The sequence below is a fragment of the Hyperolius riggenbachi genome, chromosome 8 (assembly GCF_040937935.1).
Source record: "Hyperolius riggenbachi isolate aHypRig1 chromosome 8, aHypRig1.pri, whole genome shotgun sequence".
Lineage (NCBI taxonomy): Eukaryota > Metazoa > Chordata > Amphibia > Anura > Hyperoliidae > Hyperolius > Hyperolius riggenbachi.
This window is the reverse complement of record NC_090653.1, coordinates 157,541,510-157,568,779: the sequence shown is the minus strand read 5'-3', so window position 1 is coordinate 157,568,779 and position 27,270 is coordinate 157,541,510. Positions and strand designations below refer to the sequence as shown.

Genomic DNA, 27,270 nt, shown 5'->3' with positions numbered 1-27,270 from the left:
ATGCCTGCAATCATAAGGCATGTTGATTCATAAAAGTGAAAGTTGAATGTGTAGTGTAAGAAAAAAAAGAAAGACTGAACACTTCCTAGTAGCTTTCAGGATAGTGTATAGTATAGTGCAATGTAGTGGACAAAAAGTAACCTCGGTGTTCTCCCCAGAAATTTTTTTCCAGCCAGGTGGCATGAAAAAGTAGCGAGGCGAGATGAGAATGCATGGCCGGTGCTTCTGTGCGCATGTCTGCTTACAGCATAGGAGGAGGTGAACTGATAACAGCCGGGTGCTCACCAAGAGCCTGAGGAGAACACTGCACATTAAAGCAAAATAAAAATATATTTATTAAAACCATATTAACCCCTCCCCTGTAACTACCAAACATAAACGCCACTTAAAAACAAACAAATAGTTACCTTAAGGTCCAAGTTCTTTAGATGTGTATGTCATAAGGGTATATTTTTTTTTAATTATTATTTTTTTTTTAGCAAATAAGGACTTATCGATGGGGTACAAACACAATAAAAGACATGTTGATTTTCAGATATGTTGTCGCCATACATTGTAGTAGATACATATTTGTAATGTTGTGGTAGCTGCGACAAATGGGCAAATAAAATGTGTGGGTTTTTTCTATACTAGCATTGTTCATTTTAAAACTATAGGGGGTGGAATTGGAGAAAATGAGTGTTGTATTTTTTTCCCTTGTATTTCCCTATAAAATGCATAGAAAATAAAGTAATTACTGAAGAACATGTATCACCTCCAAAAAGCCTAATTTGGGGTGAAATAAGCAAGATATAGACCATTTGGGTGTGATAAGTAGTGATAAAGTTATTGGCAAATTACTGGGAGGCGCGCTGACAGAGATGAAAATAACCTGCCGGCTGAAGTGGTTAATTGATGGATATCCTTAAATTTACTGAAGATTATTTATGCTTGTTCTCAGGATAGATCTTTTTCTTTTTTTGCATGGATTTGTTTATACCCTGCCCCATAGGCAACATTAGATTTATTAACTGCAGATTCCCTATCTCCTACACCTTTGCTTTAGGTTAGGAGGGGGAGACAGCTTGGGGGAGACATACCGCAAAGATGCCCCTACACCATAGACGTGCCAGGTTAAGAATATTTTTTTCCTTGGTTTATGTCCTCTAAACGTAGGTTCGTTTTATGGTCTGGTGTGTCTAATGGTCCGAAAAATATGGTACTTCCCAATGAGATTGGCTAAAAAAAAAATAACCAACTGGCGCTTTGATTTTATTGGTCATATACCACATAGTGTGGTTTGAGTGTAAATGTTTACTGCACATTTTTTTTTTATGTTTTGTCTGATCCTCCTGTCTTCTTCTACTTTTGGCCAAGGCGCATCATCATCCAGGCCAAATAGCCCAGCACCTGATTGGTACAAAGACTTTGTCACAGAAAAAGACGCAGGTTTGGTGGCACATTCTGGAAAAATATCACTTCTGTTTGAGATCCTTCGCATGGCAGAGGAGCTGGGTGAAAAAGTGTGAGTTTCGGCTGTAGATGTTTTTCTGTTTACTCTATATCTATCTACTGTATGGGTATATGTCCAAAGATGCCACTGAATGAAATCGAACAATGATACAAGATTTGTAAAGATGGGCTTGTGCTTTCAGATTATTATTGATGTCAGGTTGTTGGCACAGCCATCTGTATTATTATTATTATTACGATTATTGTTATCCTTATGATTTATATTCAAAGTTACCACATATTTTAAGTGGCTATATATCAAAGTGGTATGAAAAGCTCAAGTGAGCTCAACAATCGAGAACAAGCTATGAAAGAACAGAAGTCTTTTTAAATTACCGGTATATTTCCAGTGAAAGACCATGACAGCTGCCTGCTTTATTCCTGTTTACAGAATGTTACTTTCATGACTGTTGTGAAAAACCTCTGCCTCTGTGAGTCACTGACCCAAAACAAGTATGCATATTGTGTTGCAACTTTTCTCTTGGCTCCTGGTTGTATGGTTATTCCACTTGTAATGCAGGAGCCAAAATGTCAGCACAAAAGTCAAGCAACTGGTATTTTTTTTTTTATTAAAATAGTAAAGCTGGTAGTGTTCATATTTGGCTCTCTTTGGATGTGTAGTGATTTTTCTTCTTTTTTAGGTACTGCAAAATAGTTTTGTAGGTTTTTTTTGTATTTTTTAAATCTTTTTTTGAAGATTTCAGATCTGTTTTCTATTTTAAAATATGTTATGCTGTATTCAGTTGTATTCAGAAATAAATATAACATGCAATATTTTATTTTATATTTTTTCTTAGTAATTCACCCCTTTGGTTTGTAATTTCATGAAAAGGTTAGATTTCGTACAGTGTAGTAAAGATAGTTTTGTAGAGAAGGGGGAAGGCAGAACTACCTGTTGCTAATTCTAGGGACTGTTAGAAACCTGAGCCGGTGGAATAAAGAAATTCAAAGTCAACCTTTGCAAATGCACACCTTTTCTTTTTTACAAACTGTCCCTAAACTGCAGGGAAAATGTTACCTGTAGTGGTACTTTGTATATGTAAAATCATTCATGAATCAGTTTTGATTTTTTTTTTTTTTTTAATAGGGGAAAGAATGTATTTGTAGAATTGGAATTTTATTTTAGATATTGAGTAAGCAATAGATGTGTAGAATTTGCAAAGGCATTTGACACTGTTCCCCATAATATCCTGTGCAGAAGCTAAGGATACATGGACTAGCTGAAAATGTGTGCATGTGGACAGATAGCTGGTTAAAAGAAAACCTTAATTGACAAAAAAAATGTAACTTACCTAGGATTTCTACCAGCCTCCTGCAGACATCCTGTGCGTGCGTGCGTTGGTACTAACTGATCCTCCGATCCCTCACAGTCAGCCAGTTTCGTTTTACCGACTCACCAGTAGGTGGGCCACTGCATCTGCACAGCCCTGGCCGTGTGTGTCCTCGCTCACATTGCCGTCATGCGCATGGTCAGTACAAACTGACTCGCTGCAGAGGACCAGATGGTCACTTTGTCCCAGCGTGTGCACAGGACATCTGCAGGGATTAGGTTGAAGCCCCAGGTAATTTAAAGGAAACCTGAAAGTGTTTCACTTACCTAGGGATTGTGCCTGCCCCCTGCAGCCGCCCCGTCGCGCAATGATCCTTCGGTCCCCCGTCGCGGGTAGGTTTCGGTATTGTCAACTTGGAAATCGATGACCACTGCGCCTGCACGTCCTCGTTCGCGCTCCAGTTGCTGGGAGCATCCGGCGTAGTACAAGAAAACCGCCTGCACAGAACGCTCCCAGGGACAGGAACGTGAACGAAGACATACGTGGCCAGGGCCGCACAGGCGCAGTGGCCATTTACTTACAAGTTGGGGATACTGAAACCTGCTGTAACGGGGGACTAGCGGAAAACAGGGGGCTGGCAAAAGCCCCAGGTAAGGGACATTTTTTCTTTTTGGGGGGAGGGTCAATTAAGGATCCCTTTAAAGGAGTTATCAGGCAAAATGAGTAAAATGAGGTTTACTCACCCGGGGCTTTCTCCAGCCCCTTGCAGCAGACTGTCCCACGCCAACCGCTTTGCTCCCCGCTGCTGTCCCGGTCTCGCTGCACGGTGCACAGGCCTTACTGCGCCTGCGCAAGCCGCTGCTGTCAATCATCGCCACGTGGTCCACGGCACACTGCGCAGGCCCAGTAGTTCTGCGCCTGCGCTGAACTACTAATTTTGCCTGATAACTCTAAGAGACAAAAGGAAAAGTGTGATGGTAAACAAATCATACTAAATTGGACCCGCAAGGGTCAGTGCTTTTCAATGTGAAGAATAAAGAGTAAGGTTGCAATCTTCACAGATACATAATTATGCAGACTTCTCAAGGCTAAGCAGGGTAATGACTTAAGGATAGTGACATATGGCAGATGAAGTTTAATGTTGATAAATAGTAGTCCTGCACGTTAGACGTATCAATAGTAGAATATCCTTTACAGGGCATCCCAGACTTATGAACACCTGACGTGCGAATGCTCGCCGGTGATGTCATGCAGTCATGGACTCCCTGTGCTGCATTCGTATTCCTTTAGCAGAGTATGCGAAGCAAAATCAACAACATGCGTCTCGCCTGCTTTGGGGATGCCTCCACGATGAGCAACATTCTCTCACCCACACTGCTTCCCCTAGTGTATGCTTCTCTTGTAGTAACACAGTTAGGAGAAGCCGGCACTAGGGGAAGCAGTAAGGGAGAGAGGACATAGTTTATCACTGGAGCATGTGAGAGAACTGCTGCTGCTTCCGCTGCACATACTCTGCTAAAAGATCAAGGCTGGGGAGAGCAGGAAACATGGGTGCATAAGAGGCACAAGGGAGACAAAAAAAGACTGACGTGACCTGATTAACATATATAAATTAGAGGGTAATACAAAAGCTTAGCAGATGAGCTTGTTCTAGATTTGTAACCAGGTCAAGGGGACATGATCTGCATATGGAGGAAAAAAGTTTTTGTCATGTATTCAGACAGGGTTCTTTTACAGTAAGTGTTTAAAATCTGGAATATTTTAGCGCAGGAAGTAGAAAGATGCAGTTCAATACTGGGTTAAAGTTCCTCTTTAAAAGCCTTTTGCTGGATTAGTCTAGCAGTTGAAATTAGTAAACCGTGCTTCTCTTGCTCAGTGTAGTGAATTACAAGTTGCCAAATTCTAGGCAGGCAAATTTGAGGTTGCAGTCTTTTGGGATATTCATAATGAAATGGGAACAGATTTGTTGAATCATGTTAGTTACAAATATGTTCGTATAATACTAATATGATTACAGCAGCAGTTTTTTTATCCTCCTTTTGTTGTTAAAGTGAATTTTTACTTCCAAGTTTCCACTGTTATGCTGGGTACAAACTATGAGATTTTCTGGACGATTTCCTGTCAGATCGATTATCTCCAACATGTCCGATTAGCTTTCTGATCGATTTCCGAGCATTTTCCAATCAATTTCCATTATTAATAGGAAATCGATCGGAAAATGCTTGGAAATCGATCAGAAAGCAAATCGAACATGTTGAAAATAATCGATCTGACAGGAAATCGGCCAGAAAAACTCAGTGTGTATTCATCATTAAAGATGTCTTGTGAAACAATTTTTAGCTATAATGTACAAAAATGAATTCCTATTTCAATGCTTTGGCCTGTATCTGAAAATGGTTTTCTCCCTTTAGTTTAGTTTTCAGTCAGTCTCTGATATCTTTAGACCTGATTGAAGACTTTCTCGAAATGGCAAGCATGGATAAACCTGAAGAAGGAGGAGGAGGAGAAGGAGAAGGAGAAGAAGAAGTAGAAGAACCCAGGCCAGTTATCTACAAAGGTATGCAATGAACACATAAGGTGCATGCCTAGCTGTGGTGGAAATGTTATAGTTTAAAATGTCTCCAGAAATACTCCATAGTAGAAGTTAATATGTTGCCGTGTTGGCTGATGTGGGTGGACTTCACAACATTCAACCGCTCCGCTGCCCTGCACTACCGGGTAGTTCAGTGAGCTACTCCACCTGAAGCTGGATCTATACACAACTCCTGCATGAATGGCTTGAGCGAGTGGAGTGTGGCTGTAAATTATTACCCACACTGATGCAAGAAGTATGGAATAGCTGTACAGGTGTCGCTATGCTGGGTAGACCACACACAGTCATTATAATCTCAGCAGAAGATGTGGCATATTTTCTGCCATTTTAAGTTTTAAAAATGTAATTAATAAGTCAGTAGTGTCAAATTATCCGATAGACAATATGATGCATAATTTTATTTTGGGAAGCCAATAACAATAACAGACACTGGCCGCTTGTGTTCTGATGTAACTTTCTCAGTGTTTAAATAAAATATTTGTTTTGATGTTATTAGAGGATACTTGAGAATGGATCTTCTAGTTTGCAGAGTGAGGCGTAATAAAGAAACTGACTTTGGCCTGGTGCACACCAGAGTTTTTCTGAGCGTTTTGAGTTTTTAAATCTGCTGCTAATGTTATCCTATGTGTCTGTGCACACTGGAGCAATGAGATTTTGTAAAAAACCCCATAGCATTACATTGGGAAGAGCTTTTAGAGGTTTCAAAAGCTCTTCCCAATGTAATGCTATGGGGGTTTTTACAAAACCTCATTGCTCCAGTGTGCACAGACACATAGGATAACATTAGCAGCAGATTTAAAAACTCAAAATGCTCAGAAAAACTCCTCTGGTGAGCACCAGGCCTTTTTGTACGTTCATTTTGTAGGGTATATTAAAGTGTGGGCAGAAGTGATGTGGAGGAAGGCCAGAAATAAAGGCAGTATTGCTGAGTGAAAAATAATTAATATTTATAAATACAGGAGTGCGACTGTGTGGTCGCATAGGTAATGAACGTAAATAAAAAAAATTTGGGAAGAATTTTTTTAAAAAATAGCAGTATTACTGAGCGAAAAACAATTAATATCTATAAATAAAGGGATGAGACTGTGTGGTCACATAGATAATGGATGTAAAAAAAAAAGAAACGGCCACTAGAAGTAGTGGGGGGTCATGGAGATGCAAGGTGCTGATGTGCGAAGTGCAGAGGGTGTAGTACGCAGAAAAGGGACTTTAAGGTTGCAAGTATATCAAAATATAATGAAAGGAAGGCAAATAGCGTGTGAATTATAAATACTGTATTTTTCTCCTTATAAGATGCAGTTTTTTGTCCCCCACCTTCCCATATGGCTTCCCTGGTGTGGTGGTCTAGAGTGGGCCAAACATAATGCAAAGTGGGGAAACCACTTGAGGGCCAAATTGCATGGGTCTGATGACCAGATTTGGCGCAGGGGCCGCAGTTTGACATGTATGTCTTAAAGGATACCCAAGTTGTAATGAAAGTGTTCCCTTTTACTTACCTGGGGCTTCTTCCAGCCTCCTGGAGCCATGTAGGTCAATTGCAGTCCTCCTGGTCTTTTCCCTTGATTCGATGTACAGCCCGGTAAAGTCTGCAAAGTAAGGGGGCGCGTTCTTACAGCAGATGTGGTGTGACGGCAGATTACGTGCTTTTTCTAAATGTAATGGCAGGGCCTCTGCTTTGTGCTAAAAATGCATGCAGCAATGCATTTTGCGCTGCAATGGATGCATTGCCAATACATTGTGTTGGCAACACATCTGGCTGATGCTTGATGCACTAACACAGCCTCTTTACTGTAACCCTATCTTATTGGAAATAACACATGTATAGCAAGCAAAGCCACCAACTCTAATGTCCAAAAGATAAACCAGTGTTTGACTACTTGACACAAAAAAAACACACCACATAAGCTTTCTTGAGGTCGATGTACCATGGACACTAGTGTAATACTGCCTGTATAAATATACCATAAGGATTGGTAAGTGCTGCCTCCTCTCTGCCTGGACACCCCTCTGGTATATTTATACAGGTACTATTCTGCTATAAGGTCAGTGGTGTATGGACTGTTAAAGAGTTTATGTTCTTTTTGTTTGTTTTTTTTGTCTGTGTCAAATTTATGCTGGTTTAGTGGATCACTCGTTGCGTTTTTCCTTTTCATACATATGTCACTTCCATTGCGGTGTTTAGAAATGGTAAATGAGATGCTATTCTGGCTTGCAATTGTATGCAGGTTGGAATTGGACCAGTCAAAATTGGTAAAAAATGCATTTTATTGGCTTGAATACAAGTTGCATGCAATTTCCATTAAATTTGTCTCATGGATTATATCTAATAGTATTGTGAGGGAAATGGCTATTAGAACACACTGCAGGTCTGGAACGGATTTAATCCTGGCATCTGGTAGTTCTTATAATATTGGTCCATCATTGGCTGGTAAACCTTTGATATTTGCTATGGTGTTCTTAACACTTTGGCTCATTATTAAAGCTTGCACTAGTTAGTGAAAAATGCAATGCATCAGTGTTCTCCCAGGCTCTAATTTTGTTGCGCACCCAGCTGTCATTGGCTCACCACCTCATCCTCATCCTATGCTGTAAGCAGAGTTGTGACAGCTCTACATTCCCCCATCGTTCCCCACCCAACTACTTTTTTATGCCACCGGGCTGGAAAAAAATTGTGGGGAGAACAATGTACATGTTGCATTAGTTATATATTAACTCAATGAGGGACACTAATAATAAATTCAAACAATCTAATAAAAGAACATCTCAGAATGAATATGCTAAATTCATATAGTTTCGATTCTAAAAATGTTTGCACAAGGTCTACAATTATTTTGGATTATAAAGAATAACAATTCACACAATACCTAAATAATAATCTAAAGTTTCATGTTTAAAGAGGAGCTGTTAGGTATAAGGTCTCAGAGAAAAAAAACACATATATCAGTAGCTAAAGATTGGCTGTACTTACATTACATATGCATTTCACTGTCCACGTTTGGATTTCACAGAATTTTTATATAGTATTTGCAGAGAATGATGCTCCTGACAGCTCATGGCAGGTTCCATGTTTGTCTCCTATGAAGCCAAATGTGTCGTCATGTCCTGCCTGCTTCCTGATGATTCCACTCAGAAAAAATACAACACTACTGTGCAGTGAATATTAATTAGCCATGTGGCTAGGAACAATTGCGGACTCGTGCAGTATATACTCTGCCTGGAGATTTTTCAGTGCTGGCTGTTGTAACATGAGACTGTAACTTCTCACTAGCAGCCGAGGGGAGGACCCAAGCAGCCCCAGAATGCTTTGCAGTATGGTATGCGGCCTGTCGTCCTTTTAAGAGCTTGGGTCTAACATCCTTGCTGTTCAGCACACATCAAAAGTAAGAGAGATTTTTAACTTCAGTATTGCCTTTTTGGCTTCCTTCTAAACTGTTTAACACAGGAGAATAGAGGTTTAAATTAGCTTTTGCAGCCTGACAGTTACTCTTTAATATCATATACAGAGAGTGTAATAGAACACAGTTTACTGTGACTACGCATTTCGCAGGTCTTTCCCTACTACTTTAGGTCTACTTTAGGCTTTACCTAATTATTTGGCTGAACTAATATAAACTGCGCTTGTTGTTTTTTCACAGGTTGTTTTCTGTCCACAACTTTATCATAATGTTCATGCCATTTGCAGGTGATAATTATTGTGCAGCCTTTTAATATCTGCGTACATAATAGTATCTGGTTCTAGCATTTCCCAATATAGTCACATGATGTGTGGGAGAGTTGTAACTACCGGTATGCAGGTAGTCTCCTGTTAACGAACGAAATAGGGACTGTCGTTTTTTTCTTAACCTGGATCTGTTCTTAAAGGGAACCTTAACTGAGAGGGATATGGATGTTTCCTTTTAAACAATACCAGTTGCTTGTCAGTCCTGCTGATCTGTGTCTGCAGTAGTGGCTGAATCACACACCTGGAACAAGCATGCAGCTAATCCAGTCTGACTTCAGTCAGAGCACCTGATCTGCATGCTTGTTCAGGGGCTGTGGCTAAAAGTATTAGAGACACAGGATCAGCAGGAGAGTCAGGCAATTATGGCTGGTATTATTTTAAAAGTAAAAATCCATATCCTTCTCAGTTTAGCTCTCCTTTAAGTTGGAACACTGTGCTATCTCTGTCCCTTGTTTCGCCTCTATGCCACATGTGCCTCCAGTGTCCCCCACTGTGCCACTACTGTGCCCCTCTGTACCACCTCTGCCCCATTTGTGCCTCCTTCTGTGCCCTTTTGACTTCCTTCTGTCCTAGTGATGATTATATTGTGCTAATTTTGCTTTTGCAAAATGTCACATCAAATTTTGCAATTACGATTTTGAAATTGAATTTATTTCAAGTAATCCATGCAGACTTCCAGAGGGTCCCAGTGCTGGATCACAGGTTTGCTTTGTGAGTCTCCACCAATGATTTAACCAGTTCCGGATACCTGCTACATTACCGCGCTAGTTACTGCTGCTGATTGCTACACGGGAGATTAATGAATGGAGCACGGTTCCCATTAATTGATCTAAGTCCCCGGGTGAATGACCGCAGCCATCAATGAGAGGGCGCCGTTATTCACAAAAAAAGATACTTGTACGTCCTTGCATTACTTGCTATTTGTGTAATACTACGCATAGGAGAGTTAGTGCGAGGACATCTTGTGGCCAAATAGTAATATTTTTTTTATCAAGACTTTTTTTTATTTAAAATTAACCCCTTACCTCCCACACTCCCCAATAGTTACCCCCAAAAAATTTTGTAAAAAAAAAAAAATACAATTAATAAAAAATACATAAATATTAACCCATTTTACCCCCGCGCGTACGTATTTCTCCGCCCCTTTTCCCATCCTTTAACAACCAGGGACGGAGAAACACGTACTTTCCGCGTTCCCGACGCTGCCCGCTCGTAAACACGCCGCCCGCCGCTAGTAAACACGCCGCCGCCCGCTCGCCCAGAGATCAATGAACGGGAAAATCCATTCCCGTTCGTTGATCTAAGCCCCGCAATGATCAGCTGCTCTCCTATGGGCAGCGCGATCATTGTGAGAAAAAACTCACGTGTCCAGCCTCCTTATACTTCCTCCAAGCTTCCGGAAGGAAGCTTGGAGGTCGCATTAAAACAAAAAGTTACTGTGGCCATCTTGTGGCCAAATAGTAAACCACACCCTACACATTTTTCACATACAAATAAATGACTTTTACACATAAAATTAACTCATTACCTCCCACACTCCCCAATTTTTTTTTTTTGTAATTAAATTTTTTTTTTAAAATTTACAATTAAAAAAAATACATAAATAGTTACCTTAGGGACTGAACTTTTTAAATATTTATGTCAAGAGGGTATAACACTGTTACTTTATAAACTATGGGCTTGTAATTAGGGATGGACGCAAAAATGAAAAAAATGCACCTTTATTTCCAAATAAAATATTGGCGCCAAACATTGTGATAGGGACATAATTTAAATGGTTTTATAACCGGGACAAAAGGGCAAATACGTTTCATGGGTTTTAATTACAGTAGCATGCATTATTTAAAAACTATAATGGCCGAAAACTGAAAAATTATTTTTTTCCCCACATTTTTCCTATTTTCCCATTAAAACACATTTAGAAAAAAATAATTCTTGGCATAATGTCCCACCTAAAGAAAGCCTAATTGGTGGCGGAAAAAACAAGATATAGTTCATTTCACTGCGATAAGTAGTGATAAAGTTATAGACGAATGAATGGAAGGAGCGCTGAAAGGTGAAAATTGCTCTGGTGCTCAGGGGGTAAAACCGCTCAGTGGTGAAGTGGTTAAAGGGCTTGAAAAGGGCACTTTCGCCCGAAACGTTGTGCTGGTTATATTATGTTGTATTACCGCCATATTACTTCAATAAAATTGTATTATTGAATAAGAATCCACTGAGGGTCGAGTTCCTTATGGGATGTTTATGGATTTGACTGGAGTGGAGGTTTGATGACCCTCTTTGCCATTGGAACTCCCTGCACTACATACACTATACCTGAGGCCTGCACACTATTTTGCGTTGCAGGTTTTAATTACGGTAGCATGTATTATTTGAAAACTATAATGGGCGAAAACTGAAAAATGATTTTTTTTCCTTTTTCCTGTTAAAACACAAGTTAGAATAAAATAATTCTTAGCAAAAAGTGAAAATTACTCTGTTTTTTTTTTTAAGGGGAAAACCCTTAGAGGTGAAGTGGTTAAACTAATGCACTAAAGCAGCGCTGTCCAACTGGCGGGCCGCATCCGGCCCGCCAGGCCACCTGATGCGGCCCGCTCGTCTCCCTGGGATGCAGGCATGGCTTGCGCTATGGGCGCCATGCCTGCTCCCTCTTATTATGGCCTCTCCTGTGTCCCCGCTGCCACTGCCCCTGCCCCACAGCTCAGATCTCACAGATCGCGGCGACTGACGTAAACAAGAGTGTACATGGTACCCGCACGGAGTACGTCACATGCGGAAGTGACATCATTAGTCACTTCTGCATGTGACATTCTGCCGCGCGGGTGTCATGCGCGCGCTCTGCTTGCTTCAGTCGCCGCGATCTGTGAGGTCTGAGCTGTGGGGCAGGGGCAGCGGGGACACAGGAGAGAGAGAGAGGTAACAGGCTCGCTATCTAACTGGTGGGGGCACCTGTCACTATCTAAGTGGGGGGCAACTGTCACTATCTAGCTGGGGGGACACCTGTCACTATATAACTGGGGGGGACACCTGTCACTATCTTACTGGGGGGACACCTGTCACTATCTAGCTGGAGGGACACCTGTCACTATCTAGCAGGGGGGGGGGGGGACTCCTGTCACTATCTAGCTGGGGGGACACCTGTCACTATCTAGCTGGGGTGGCACCTGTCACTATCTAGCTGGGGTGGCACCTGTCACTATCTAGCTGGGGTGGCACCTGTCACTATCTAGCTGGGGGGGCACCTGTCACTATCTAGCTGGGGGAGCACCTGTCACTATCTAGCTGGGGGGGGGAACACCTGTCACTATCTAGCTGGGGGGGCACCTGTCACTATCTAGCTGGAGGAGCACCTGTCACTACCTAGCTGGGGGGGGGGGCACCTGTCACTACCTAGCTGGGGGGGGGGGGGCACCTGTCACTACCTAGCTGGGGGGGGGGGGGGGGCACCTGTCACTACCTAGCTGGGGGGACACCTGTCACTACCTCAACTGGGGGGACACCTGTCACCACCTCAACTGGGCGGGCACGTGTCACTATCTAACTGGGGAGGCACCTGTCACTAACTCATCCGGCCACACCACAGCATCACCGCCAGCCCGGCCACAGCAGCACCGCAAGGCATTTCAGCCCACACATCATCCCCAATCTGGCCCAAAACACTATTGCCAGGCACAGCAGCCAGTAGGGGAGAATTTAGAAGCCAGGTGAGAGGTGTCTACCATATTAAAGGGGCATTCTGCTTATTTATGTGAAATGCTGTCTATTTATGTGCCTCATGACTGCTGAATTTGTCGTGTTGGGGGCCTCATGATTGCTGAATTTGTCTTGTTGGGGGCCTCATGATTTGTTGGGGGCATCACGATTGCTGAATTTGTCTTGTTGGGGGCCTCAAGATTGCTGAATGTGTCTTGTTGGGGGCCTCATGATTTTTTGGGGGCCTCATGATTGCTAAATTTGTCTTGTTGGGGGCATCATGATTGCTGAATTTGTCTTGTTGGGGGCCTCGTGATTGCTGAATTTGTCTTGTTGGGGGCCTCATGATTGCTGAATTTGTCTTGTTGGGGGTCACATGATTGCGAACTGTGAGACTATGGAAAAGCTGAATCGTCATCATGAGACAATAGCAATAAACCTACTTTTTTAGCTTTTTAAAACGGAAAATAAAACTGGGAGGTTGTAAAAAAAAACAAAAACACATTTTTCAGGAGTAGGATGGATGAAATTGTTTATCTTCACAGTTTATTTTCAACTTGGATTTTCCATAATGTTCATGTATGAGTTAAAACGTTTGTATGTAGTTTAAATTGAACTTAACCGAAATTTTAAATTGCATTTTGTGGAAAGTGCTGCCAATCTAATTGTCCTTTAATTGCATTTTTTCCGGGGGGGGGGGGGGGGGGGGGGAATGGGGGTCTGTGGCTCTAGCAAGAACCTTCGGCCCTCCACTATGGGGTCTGAAAAAAAAATGGCCTCCATGCCCATGAAGTTGGACAGCACTGCTCTAAAGAATGCGCAGAATTTTGTTTAGTGGCTCAAAAGTTTATATTTTTTGTTGGGAAAATTTTCAATGTTACATGATTATATCTTAACTTGAGCTTGGCATGGAACTGACAGATATAATACTCTATATATACTTCAATAAACTGAGCCACCCATTTTCCCCTGAGAAAATTATAGGTACTAATTTGAGTTATTCTGCCACCTACTCTTCCAGTGACTATTGATGCTAAGCATTTGAAGTAAGCATTCTCCACTATGGGAACCTAAGCAGCATTTAAACTTGAGGATGTTTTAACGGTTCTTTCAATAATACAGAAAACACTGTTACTTCTGGGGGAAAAGTAGAAGTTTCTAGGAGTGCCCCAAGAAATGTGTCATAGTTGATCTTCAATCTTTTAATATATAAACGTAGCTTGAGTTTTTTTTTTCCCAGTAACTTATTCTTTCTTTTGCAAAATGTTTCTAGGGTTTTTGTGTCCAACATCTGGTAGAAAAAGAGGCCATAATTATTAGACTAATTAAACACAAGCAGCTGTTCTGCATTTTAGTGCAAAAATAATTAGACCTTGAAGGCAATTGCATTTACTACAGTTAGCAAATTGTGGGGAGGAAACAGTATCTCTTCCTAATTGGAAGCATATCGTTTACTGGAGTACATTCAGTTTCATTAGTACAATGTCCACATAACAGTGATATATTGGTTGAGAAGTGAAGCATCCCCAGACTGACACACTGCAAAGCACCACCTGTGCAAAGTTTACAGTGCAGCCAGTGTCTTGCTGGACCCCTGGCTGTTTTTCCCAAAAGTGTAATATGCGTCCACCCCTACCTTTACCCCCCCCCCCCCCCCCTTTACCCCCCGGTGCCGTGTAAACTCTCACCTGTCCTGCTGCCGTGACTCGTGTGATAATGCACCTGCACCAAGGATGAATAATGTGATCAGAGAGAGATCTGTCTCTTGGTTGATCTGCCCATGCATAGTATTTATTTGAGGTTGTTTGCCAGGTCACAAATTCCACGTGTTAACTTTTTCATAGCATATAAACTCAATGGCACCAGTCACAAGTATGATATTTGATCTTGAAACCCAAACGTATGTTGATGCAATCTGACATCAAGGTTAGCCTTTGATTGCTGCAATGTCAATCTACCTATGTGGGCAGTTTTGACAGGCAAGACCTCTCAGGGTTAATCTTCTTTACAAGGGTAAAGTGCAGTTGCAAGATTTTTAAGTCAATTAATTTTCAGGTTAAAATGGACTTTTTTTAAAAATGGATTTCAGGTTTGCATAATATCCACATTAGTAACTTCTACAGATATACATTGTGGCTATATAAATACATAATAATGTTAATAGCTTACTTTTAGCATTTATCCTTTTGCATAATAATCATTGGAGCTCAATATACTTTTAGGTGAAGGCAAATGGTTCAGAAATATTGACTACTACCGATTAGACGGCTCAACAACTGCTAATACACGGAAGAAATGGGCTGAAGAGTTTAATGATGTAACCAATGTGAGGTAAGACATTGCACACTGCAAATACACAAGCTGTGTTTCTTGTGATTCACTTGCCTGGAATAATCTGTTTATTTTTTAAATGATCCCAGGGGTCGTCTGTTCCTCATTTCTACAAGGGCAGGATGCCTTGGCATAAATCTTGTTGCTGCTAATCGTGTGATTATCTTTGACGCTTCATGGAATCCATCATATGATATTCAGAGTATCTTCAGGGTATATCGATTTGGGCAGATCAAGACAGTCTTTGTGTACAGGTTTTTGGCACAGGTTTGTAGCAGATTTGATTCATAATGAAAACTATACTTTGTGTGTTTAAACCAAACAAGACAGTGGGTGGAAGAAAACAAGATAACTGTGAGTGGCAGTTGTGCCACACAGTGATTGTCATTTAACCACTTGAGGACCACGGTTTCGCCATCTAACAGTCTCCTTCTGGCGATCGCCGTTGGGAGACTTATGGCGGAGCAGAGCTCCATCATTCCAGCGGGTATGTGTGCACGATCCCCTGCTATCTCCGCCCACAGCAATTCACACCAATTGGCGTGGAGTGGTCCTGGGGCTGCCGATCTGCTCACGCCAATCGGAATGGAGAAGTCGCAAAGTAGTTAGAGGAACCCCAGTGACCTATACAGCAGTAGAATGTAGTAACCTATTCAGTATACCCACTTTTACTTGAATTATCTTGGTTTCAGCATCAGAAACACTTCCTATTGCTGTATGTTGCTGCAGTATATAGCCCCACCCTCCCAGTAATGTTTAACCTAGGCTGTTTATTACACAGACTTCTTCTCCAATCCGTAAGACCAGTTGTTTCTAATCACTTTGGGAAAACACACAACATAAATTCCACAGTAGTGCACCTGCCATAGCTGTAGCCACCTGAGATACATTTCTTAATGTAAATAAAGGCGAATGAGGAACGATTTTGCAGTGGGCAAACACCATGTAGATTGCAAAATAAAAATTATGTTCCCACGTTTTATGGCAGAAAAGCAGAAAATATCCCTTAAATGCTAAGCTGCGTAAAGATCAAGTGTAGCATTTGGGTTCAGTAAATATGATCTGCATAAAATTAGCATATTTAGAGTAAGAAAATGTAGTTGACACTATTAGAAACCATTCCAGGTGTGCACAGCCTGATGGTGTTTATTTTTTCTGACACTCTCTGCCTTAGATAAACCTGACTTGGGGCTTTAGTCACTAACGGCTGCCAATATTGCCGTGCGCAGACAACACTTACTGTTTCAATCACTTGGATGCATACTGAAGATTTTAGATTTTGGTTTAGTATGAACAGATTGGCTGTTCATGATGGGTTCATAATCATAGTGGTGATTTGGGGGGGGGGGGGGGGGGGGGGATTAAGACTTTTCTAGCTCCAGCTTATCATGGGGAAAAATGTAGCTATTCAAGAAAGGAAGCCAAAGTTGTGAGTTTTCCCTTAGCAGAGACTACATGGGGTTAGGGCAATATGGACATGCATGCTATAGGTTGGTTTGGCTGACGGCCACGTGTGGGTCTGTAGATACTTGAACAATTACATGAAATCTGTGATAAGAGAAGTGGTAATTCTGCCGTCACAGACCACTTTTAAAAAGGTAATTCATAAGCCCCTCGCTATAATGTGAACCCTTAGGCTTGTAAATATTGTAAACAAGTGTGCAGCCCATGAACTCAGACCACATGATCTGTTCAATTTTTCTATTTTAATGACTTAAATTTTAAAATCTAGAAGTTTGCAGGACAGGTAGGGAACATTTACTGTATGAGCAGTTTAACAATAGCAATTTCTATATCGAAGGTTCACTCCAACTGATCCTTAAACATATTTGATCATGCTGGGAATAGCTCACTGATACACTCAAGGGGTAGGTTAAGAGTGGCAAATCTTTCCAACAGGTGAGGTGCAGAACCAGGGTGCTGAACAACATCCCCTATCCATACAAGCAAAAGTCCAAAGTAGGTTAGCACACCATGGCCCGTATGCAATGCAATTAACTTTTTCTCCCGAGTTTTCTCCTAGGTGATATTTTTAAACTTGTTAATAAAATGCCTTTTAAGTCGCCAGCAAGCAAGAAAATAGAATAATTTTGACAGTACTTTTTCACCCACTTTTTGTTACTTTTTTACTAGCAAAATACTGAAAATGCATTTTAAATACAAGAAGAAATCTCATCTACTAGGAGAAAACTTAGGAGAAAAGGGTGAATCGCATATGGCCCCATTTCTTAAACGCTGAAGTAGGTTTATTCTTCAAAGCAAACACAGAATTGACAATAGTTTCAGTGCCTCTTCTTAAGAATGAGTGCGGAATAAGTGCAGACCTATAGCTTGTCTGTACTTATTCTGAAGAAGGGCAACCTCCATGGCCCCAAAACAATTGTAAAGTTGGTATTGACTTTTGGACTTTTGTCTACATAAACTGGTAAGTATAAGGATTATTCGGCTCCTTTTTATTTAAATTTTAAGCTTTTATAAGAAAATAGTTTAGTGATTTCAATTACAATGGTAGAATGTGCCTAAGAAGGATTTAGATAAGCTAATGGGAAATGTATACACTGAATAGGTATATACTTATTGTGTGTTTCCAGGGTACCATGGAAGAGAAGATCTATGATCGACAGGTCACTAAACAGTCCTTGGCATATAGAGTAATTGACCAGCAGCAGATAGAGCGTCATTTCACCATGAATGAGCTCACAGAGCTATATACATTTGAGCCAGATCTATTGGATGACACCAATCCGGAGAAAAAGAAAAAGCGAGAAACCCCCAAACTGCCAAAGGTAAAAGGACCATTGATAAAATAGCACTGTACAAAGGGTAATTTATTGCTGCGTTTTCGCTCACGCCAATAACTTAACCTAATGTTTGTGTGTATTATGTAATAGGAACCAGCTTTTTGCTTCTACCAAACCAGAGTGCTACACTGTTTATAATTCTTAGACATGAGATGACACTGCAATCTCACAACTCCAGATACACCAGCACTGTCATAGTGCTGTATAGTGAAGTTGGGTGGGGAGGGGGTGGAGAGAGTTAACTGGTGAGATGGGTAGTAAACCTGGCTTATTTTGTTGAACAGCACTATTTGCGTCTTTTTGCCACTTCTTTCTCCTCACCATAGAGCAGATAGTAGCCATTTAACTGAGACAACTGGTTGTATTTATGGAGCGGTTGGTGTATGTCAAAATGCCTGGACAGCAATGGCAACATGGCAAGAAATCCAACCACTGTCGCTTGTCTATAGCCAGCTTAAACTGTACCACATATGAAAACAATGGATCTCCTGGTAGTGTGTGATAGCCATGGCTAGCTTGCCGTCAGCACTGGCATGTAGAAATAGAGGAATCCAGACAAAAGGCAATTTTATGCAGTCAGACAGAAAATTTTGGCTTACAAACTGTATGTTGGCATTGCTGACGAGACAACACTAATGCAGATCTGATGACAGGTGTGCTTTGCAAATGCTAAAATGATCCAGTAGAGCCATAGATTATACTGTAATTAATATATACGCTGGAGTATTTTCAGGTCTCGTGATTTGTCTGTAATGACCTTATATTCAAAATGATAGTTTTAGCACTGTACAGAAACTGAAGGGATAATGTGCAGTGCACACTATTGCAGTTTTCGATTTGACAAAGCAGAAAGTCAATCACATGCTCTCCTGTCTAATGCTGTAATGTTCTGCTGGGCACAGCACTGTATTTGTTGGCATGTAGAATGTTGTCCACATAAAAGAATCTTGATGTAACTTGACTTTTTGGCATACAACCAAAGTACAGGGATGGGCAGTTTTGTTGTGACCCTCACAGCTCTTTCACCCCTGTTTGGAGCGAGACTAGTGCAGACTTGTTTTGGCGTAGCTTTGGTAACTTTTATTAGAACAGCATCTCCTTCAAACGTGACTTTTAGGGACTCCCGCACGAAAATAAATACCACAAGCTTTTCATGTGCGTCCAATGAATACGAAGAATATGAAAACCTGCAGAAAAACAGCCTACTGCAAGAGTAGCACAAACTAGTAGATGGCTGCTGAGTTTATTCCAAGCGTAATTCTTTCCTTTTTACTTCGGCGGTTCTTTGAAAGGTAACCTGCTACCCTGTGCTATTACCCCTCCTCCCCTTCCTTCAAGCACACACTTATCCAGCATAGATCTTTCCCACAGACAAAGAATGCCAGAGAACCTAGTGTGAACTGAAGCTTGACTTGAATATTAGATGACTAGAACAGCAGAATAATGGCCTTTGCCTCAAAGTAGAAACACGTCCCTTTTCAAGGGGAGATTGATGGGACGTCTTACCTTAGAGATCATATTTAGCCTGGTAGGATAAAGTTTAGCGAAGTAAACAATAGGGTGTGTTTCCCCCTTCCTCAACCCTCTTAACTGGTAATGTTGCTGGAACTTTTCCCCTCTCTCCTGATATATTAATGAAATGGCTGAGGTGCAGACCACCAACAGTGACCTTACAGCTCTTGTCAGACGTTTAGTGACGACTTGGTGCTTTTCGCATGTTAGATAAAATGCTGCTTCTACAGATGCCCTGAATTCCACAAGTCAGCCCATCATTGCCAGACATAGATTAGTTGCTATATTATTGTGGTGTGCCTTAAATTATATAAATTGTTTTGTAGTACTTGTTCAGCATTTCATATTTTTCTCCGAATATTATTCTCTTTTTGACTGTAGTTTAAGTGGCATGTTTTTTGTCCTCATTTGTTCTGAATATCTCTCTTGTGATCCTGGATAGGACTTCTGTAACTTGCAAAATATCACACTATTGAATGCTCACAGTAGCAGAATTATCAGTACTGTTCTTTACATGAAGCAGTGGTGACCTGTCCACTTCTGCTTACAAAACTTTGAGTGACAGTAAAAAGGCAATGAGTTAAAGAATATCTGTAATGAAAAAACCTCCCCTGGGGGGTACTCACCTGGTGGGGGAAGCCTCCGGATTCTATTGAGGCTTCCCCCGTCCTCGGGCCTGCGGCGGCGAAGATCCTCCCAGAGCGGCGGCAATGTAAATATTTACCTCTTGGCTCCAGCGCAGGCGCAGTATCCACTCTTCCCACGGAGATCGGCGAAAATAGCCGATCTCCGTCGGGCCGCTCTACTGCGCAGGCGCAAGTCGCCTGCGCAGTAGAGTGGACCCGACGGAGATCGGCTATTTTCGCCTATCTCTGTGGGAAGAGCCGCAACAGCGCCCCCGCTGGAGCCAGAAAAGGTAAATATTGCACAGCCCGACAATTGTCGCCTGTGCGTTCCGTGGGCTGCAGCAAGACCGCCGTGGAACACAGGAGGATGGGGGAAGCCTCATTAGGGTATAGAGGCTTCCCCCACCCAAGGTGAGAGGTGAGTACCCCCCAGGGGAACTTTTTTTTCAGTACAAATTTTCTTTAAAGGTGTCTTGTGTTCATTGCACATGGGTACAAACTTGTTTTAACACTTGTGCACAGCCCTTTCAGCATTATGGAGTCTTGCAGACTTATTACTGCCACGCCATGATGAATAAAGTTTGTGTTAGTGTGAAGGTTTTTACAATGCTGGTCAAGTTTTTGGCCTCCACAGTGGGGTGAGTGAAAATTCTTTTAGCTTTCATATTAGCTGCACCTTGGACGGAAAGTTGGAGCTAGCAAATCACTGAGTGTGGCAATTAACACAGGTTCTATTGTTATGGTTTAGCAACTGGGTCTAATTAAGTATATTAGAATTGTTTTCTAATCACTACCCTACAGATAAAGAATGTTTAAATTTGTGTGTAGATTTGTACACTGGCAATTGAAATTTTCATACATATTGCTACAGCAGTGCTAGCCCCCTCTTCAGCACTGTGTGCTGGGTGGGATGGTATTCATTTTGTCCTGTTGCCGGGTGAAGTGTAACTACAGATTCCTGTGCCCCATTGCATATGTTATACTGCACCCCCAAGCACTGTATGTCTAACAATCTCATGATACAGCATAGTTCTCCCTCGAAATTTTTCACAACTGGGTGGCATAAAAAAGTGGTCGGGTGGGGCATGATTGGGGAATGCCGGGGCGGTGGATTTCTGTGCAACTCTGCTTAGAGCATAGGAGGAGGTTGAGGAGTTGAACCTATAACAGCCGGGTGCTTACCAAAATTAGCTGGGTGGAGGACCTGGCTAAAAGAGCCTGGGGAGAACTCTGTACAGACCACTAAAGCCAGTTATTCAAGGACAGCCACTGTGTGAAAAGTGGAAGCAGATGGTTTAGTGATTGCCAGTATCCAAAGCACATATAGAGCTACTTATTACCACTACAGCACCAATAAAGAGCTTATGCAGCCACTGGAGGAGGGTCCCTCAGGCACATGGGGCCCTGGTACGTTTGCAAGCTCTTTATCCTCTTTTGCTACTCCACTAGGTATTGACATTTTCTTCATACACTTTCAAGATTTTTGAGGTACTCATTAATCATGCAATCTTGATTGTACAATCTTACCACGTCTATGTAATATATGGGACTATCTAAAGTATCCTTTAAAAGTATATTCACTCAGTTTATCCTTCTGCTACATAATGTGTTAATAGTGTACAATCAAAATTGTACCATTGATAGACACGTCTTATAGTGTAGGAAAGTGAACAGAGCATTTTTTTATAACTCTGTGGCCTCAATTCACCAAGGGCAGTTCAGTAAAATAATTTAGGTCAGTAAAATACTGCATTAGGTATTTCACACTTTTTTCCCCGAATTCAAAGGGCTACAGAAAAGCCTTTTTAAATGTCTATCTCCTGCTCTGCCATTTGGAAGTCCTCCCTCCAGAGTATGGGATCAAATGGGGTAAGAAGCAGGGCTGTGTGGCTCTCCCAATGGACTGTCTGCTACATCAGACAGGGTTACCGCATGGAGAGTGTGAGTTACCAGCTGGTCAGAGCTGGAAGTAAATACCGAACACTTCTACTTGACTTACCAAATGCTTTAATCTTTGTGAATTGCATTTTTTTTTACATTTCTTGAGGTATTTACCACAAAAGTCGTTAATTTACTTCACTAATTGGTAATTTTACTTTTCTGTGCGGTAATAGGTTTACAGTGTTCTCCCCAGGATCTTTTAGCCGGGTGCTTCACCCGGCTAATTGTGGTGAGCACCCGGCTGTCATCAGCTCATCTCCTCATCTTCCTCCGATGCTGTTAGCAGAGTTGTGCTGACCCTGTATTCCCCTCGTCGCGCCCCAACTGGGCTACTTTTTCATGCCACTTGACTGAATTGAACTGAAGTGAATTGAGGTTTGGCAAGTTGATTGGTAAAATCAGCTGTTTTCTGTATTACCAAATGTGGTAATGCTTCGTGAGTTGAGGCATGTATATGGTAATGGAGAGCTCTTTCTCAAGGGAGTTTCAGTGTTTTGCTAGCTGAGCACTGCACCAATTATAACTGTGGATGTAATTTGGTGTCTAAAGCTTGCTGTTATATTGCCCTATCCCTGTGACTTTTCCTATGAGAGTATTTCATTAGCCTAGAAAGACATGGAGATCTTCTGGCCCACTGCCTGACTGTTAGGACTGTGGGAATGGAGGTCAGTGATTTGGTGGTGGTCTTTACATGTGGAAATGGAAGTATGGAAAGAACTCTACACTGTACAGAATATTAGAATTCCACTATCCCAATTATGAAGTTAATTAATATGACTTTGGAAATACCTTTGTAGGAAAGGAGCATATTAAATGTTTAGGCATGGGGCTAATGGGGATTTTGTAGCAGGTTTCATAGTCTTGGGATTTTTTTCATTTGTGAGAGTATTGCTCGCACAGCTGCTATCATTCAGATTGCAGAAGCTTGATACTTGGCTTCAGAAGTTTTAAACTGGTTGGAAAATTCCAACTGCTGCCTTTTCGGTTATTAGACTTGAGCTGTGGGTTTCCCAGTGCCACTTAATCATATAACTTCATGTTCCCAACTTTATCACTCTGTCTGTGTAAAATTAGCTGGCAAAATAATGTTACAGCTCCAACATTCTCCATTCAGTATTTTTTTTTTTTTCAGAAAGCGCGTTAAAAGCCTGTTAAATGAGTTGACAGCGAGAAAACCATGTTGTGTTAGAGTCCACTTTTAAATGGAACTGTTAGTGACTAAAAGGGATAAGATTTAATGCGTGATTATAGTATTCGTGCATCTGAAGTGGATGGCGGTGGCTTAGTTGTTAGCACTCCTGCCATCAGTGCTAGAGTCCATGTTAATGTTAGTCAGGACACCTTCTGCGTGGAGAGTGCATGTTTCCCCCATGATTGTGGGTCTTCTCCCATCTCTCACATAAACACTGGAAAGCACTTTGTGGTGGGAAGCCAAAGTCAGTAGGGCATTGTAGGGGTTAATTGAAGTCTTTTTTATGAAATATGCTAAACCACAGGAAACCAAAGCAATGTAAAAGATGGCATGGCAATGGCATAGGCAAGTGTGGTATAGGGAATAGGGATCTGTTCACTTTGCACCCCTGTAGTAGTAGTGACTGCAATGATTGTCAGGTCTTGTAATACAGAAAAGAAAGTGTATTATTGAAACTGTAAATGGATAATTGTATGCAGGATTTATTTCTTGGAAGTATTCGGTTGTGTTGGGAGTAGATACTTTATGTATGGAACTTGTAGTGGTTGTTTGATACTTTTGTTATACTCAGTGCTGTGAATAGATTTAGGGCCCATTTATACTAGAGCTGTTGGTACCCGATTTCACATACACAAATACCTAATCGCAACCTATTGAAATCAATAGGCTGCTTCCGAATTTGTATGCATGAAAACATTCTGAAGCAGTGCTTCAGAAGTCTGGACAATGCGTCCGAATCCACATAGCTGAGCATGCGTAATCGGCATCTCAGAGACAGACGGCGCTAGTGGAAAACCACTATTAGGGCCTGAGCACACTGTCGTGTTGTTGTGCAGCGCAGGTGACCATGGGGGTTGCACAAAAACATGGCACCTGCATTGCTCTCCGATGCTGTGCTGACCCCATTCAACTAAACTGAATGGGATAGCGCCACAGTCTGTACAAAATGCATACAGCAATGTATTGCCAGAAGTCACTGCTACACAATGCGCAAGTGTGCCCATCAGACAGAGCTCTCTATGTAATGCAGTGTTCTCCCCAGAATATTTTTCCAGCCGGGTGGCATGAAAAAGTAGCCGGGTGGGGAGGGTCACACTGGGGGGTTGACTCAAAATTGTGAAACACGCGGGCCGCTCGCGCGCAAACCTTCCTTTATCATGCGGAGTAATGGTGTATGCGCGTAAACCTCGGCGTGCCGAGGTCAGGTACTACTGGATGGGTTGGGACAACGCAGGATCTCACACACACACACACACACACACACACACACACACACACACACACACACACACACACACACACACACACACACACACACACACACACACACACACACACACACACACACACACACACGAAGTTACTGTGCTATGAATATCAAAAGAAGGAGGCTGCTGAATAAAGTGCTCTGAAGTTTAGACAGCAATAACCACAAGTATTTTCCAAGTTTAGCTAAGATTACAGCTAACTTGCTTTTTTTTTTTTTTTCTAGAAGGTCAGTAATGTCCCGTTTTATAATCAGCAGAAATCTTCTGCAAGGTTACAGCTCTCCTCTCCACATTACTCATTAGTGAGGGTAGTACAAGTGTGTGACGCTAAACTAATTCTGTCTGCACATAAAAGGCATTTGCCACACAGCAACGGCTGCAAGACAGCCCCCCTCCCCCGTTGTGACAAGACACTTGCCGGAATGAATAGAGCCTGGCGTCCCGCGGTGCAAGTTTATCTGTCCTGTGTGTAACTACTTCACAGGAGCTTTCCCCGCCCCTCTACACTACGAAGGGAGCTGGGGAAGAGGGCGGAGATAGCAACCCTGAATAACAGCGAGCTGGCTGCACAGACACAGCCGCTGCTGCTGTAATGATTCAAGGAGGAGGAAGTAACTCTGCTACAGACCAGGGGAACCGGCAGCCGGGCGGGAGGGCAGGGTCAGGTGGGCGCTCCGCCCTGCTGAAAGGCTCTGGGGAGAACACTGAAATGTATGATGTGCCTGCATATTGCACAGTATGTGTTGCTGAAATCTGATCAGCATCACAACAGTGTGCCCAGACACCTTGTAAAATTTCTGTAATGGCAAAAATTGTGCCATTACAATTCAAGAACTTGTGTTCAAAACGGTTCACAGGTTTTAAGAAATCGGCTTAGAGAATAATCCGCATCCTAAAGGTTATCATAAAGATAGGTACACACTTTTGTGGTCATAATTTTGTGCAGGGGTAATCTGACTGCCTGTGGGGTACAACTAGTGAATGCTATAAACATGCAGAGTGTGTCGGGCTGAGTGAGCATGTGACTTCAGGCTTCTGGAGTGTGAAGGGTTACAAGCCTGTTTAAGGCGCAAACCGAAATGATTTACAAACCCATTCATGAGTTTTTATTCATGCATTTATTACATTTCAACTTACTAACTACTGTGAGTCAGCCCTAAATGCAAGGAGTTTTGAATCAGGATGATACCATTTATTGGCTATCCAGAGATGGATAAATAGTGAGCTTTCAGCTTATAAAAAGCCTTCGTCGGACTTGTTCCTGACAAACACTGAAAAACACAGCCAGCACATGAAAGCAAATAAAATGAATAGTGACAATAAACACCATCCTACACAGCATATGGCACAAAAATGAATGAAAAGATAGAAAAAAATAAAAGAATTATGGCATTTAAAACCAGGGCTGTGGAGTCTGAGTCGAGGAGTCGGAGTCTGAGCAATTTTGGGTACCCGGAGTCGGAGTCGTGGTTTCAGAAACTGAGGAGTTGGAGTCTGAAGATTTTTGTACCGACTCCACAGCCCTGTTTAAAACCCATCGTACCACGCCGTCTGCTGTTCAGCTGTGATCAGCCCCAGTAAGAGTAGGTTCACACTTGCTCTAAAAACGTATCTGTGGCTCTGGTTTTCAGCCCTAAATGAAAAGGCACAGACCCAGGAAGCTTCTTCACCCTCCCAACTTGACCAATCCAGGGAATCCATTGGCCTTTCAGTTCAGTTCTCTATATAGGCTACGTTCACAGTGATACGTTGCAGTGTGGTGTAACAGCTGCTTTTAACATGGCTGTGCGTCGTATGTGTTGGCCTGCAGCATCATAACGCACTGCATGCAATGCGTTACTTCAAAACACGCACGTTAAACAGTTAAAATGAAGCATACTTTTAATGGACTGTATGCTTCACCATATCTGAAGTAACACACATTGCCACTTTCCCAATCCGTTGCTGTCACAGGGAATGCAACAGACACTGAGAACGTAACCTAAATTGCTTATGAGAAACTGAATTATTTTTGATATATAACGTGACTGTCTTGGGTTGCATAGCTAATTAAATTACCTGATGGGAACAGTCACTAGTCTTTCCTCCACAGAGCACCAGGCATATTTGTGGGGTAGGACAGTTGTTTTGAACATCAAATGCATATGGGAATGTCCGATTAATCTGTAAATAATGAAGATGAACTGTTATGGAATGACAAAATTGTGAATATAGATATTTGCTGGGTGATGAAACGTCTGTTGTATGTTTCACACAGTTTAAGTGGTGACAAGTGAATAAAGCTATGCTTTTTACCTTTCATCATATCAATTTTGTTCTAGTGTGAGCATTTCTTTTGTGATTCCATCCTGCCCTTTGATACTGAGTTTTCTTTTATTTTAAGATGCGCACCTGGATTTTGTTTTTGATATATTTTTAAGCTGTAGGCACAAATGTGGAAAGGCTTGAATCTAATGAAATTGCTGCACTCTTTCTTAGAAACTGGTAATTTACAGCCTGAGGTTATGTATTTTGTAGCCACTGTATTGCCAGAAAGAATGCGCTATGTATCTTTTAAGGTAAATAATGTAGATCAGTTTCATTGTAATGCCAGACGCCTCATAAATGTAATTTCTGAAACAAACTTTGTGTTGAGAAGTATCGTTGCTTCTCCCAAAGTCATTACTATTTCAGCGTCTTATGTTGCAAGGCTTTCTTCTTCTTAATTTTTTTTTTTCCAAACTAGGCACTTCTTCACATTGCCCTCAAATTTTATTTTAGTAGTAGCAATCATTTATTTATAAAGCTCCAAAATGTACAGCAGCTGCAAAGTCACAAAAGGGTAAGAGAG

General features: G+C 41.8%; 1 protein-coding gene across 2 annotated transcripts in view; it reads left to right on the top strand.

The window, feature by feature from the left end:
* Positions 1 to 27,270, top strand: part of ATRX (ATRX chromatin remodeler) — a 201,346-nt gene that overhangs the window by 153,588 nt on the left and 20,488 nt on the right. For both annotated transcript variants that reach the window (XM_068247594.1, XM_068247593.1), the window contains 5 exons: positions 1,357 to 1,504; positions 5,174 to 5,319; positions 14,992 to 15,100; positions 15,190 to 15,367; positions 17,692 to 17,886. In XM_068247594.1, the coding sequence (XP_068103695.1) occupies positions 1,357 to 1,504; positions 5,174 to 5,319; positions 14,992 to 15,100; positions 15,190 to 15,367; positions 17,692 to 17,886 (776 nt within the window). The remainder of the gene's footprint in view (positions 1 to 1,356; positions 1,505 to 5,173; positions 5,320 to 14,991; positions 15,101 to 15,189; positions 15,368 to 17,691; positions 17,887 to 27,270) is intronic.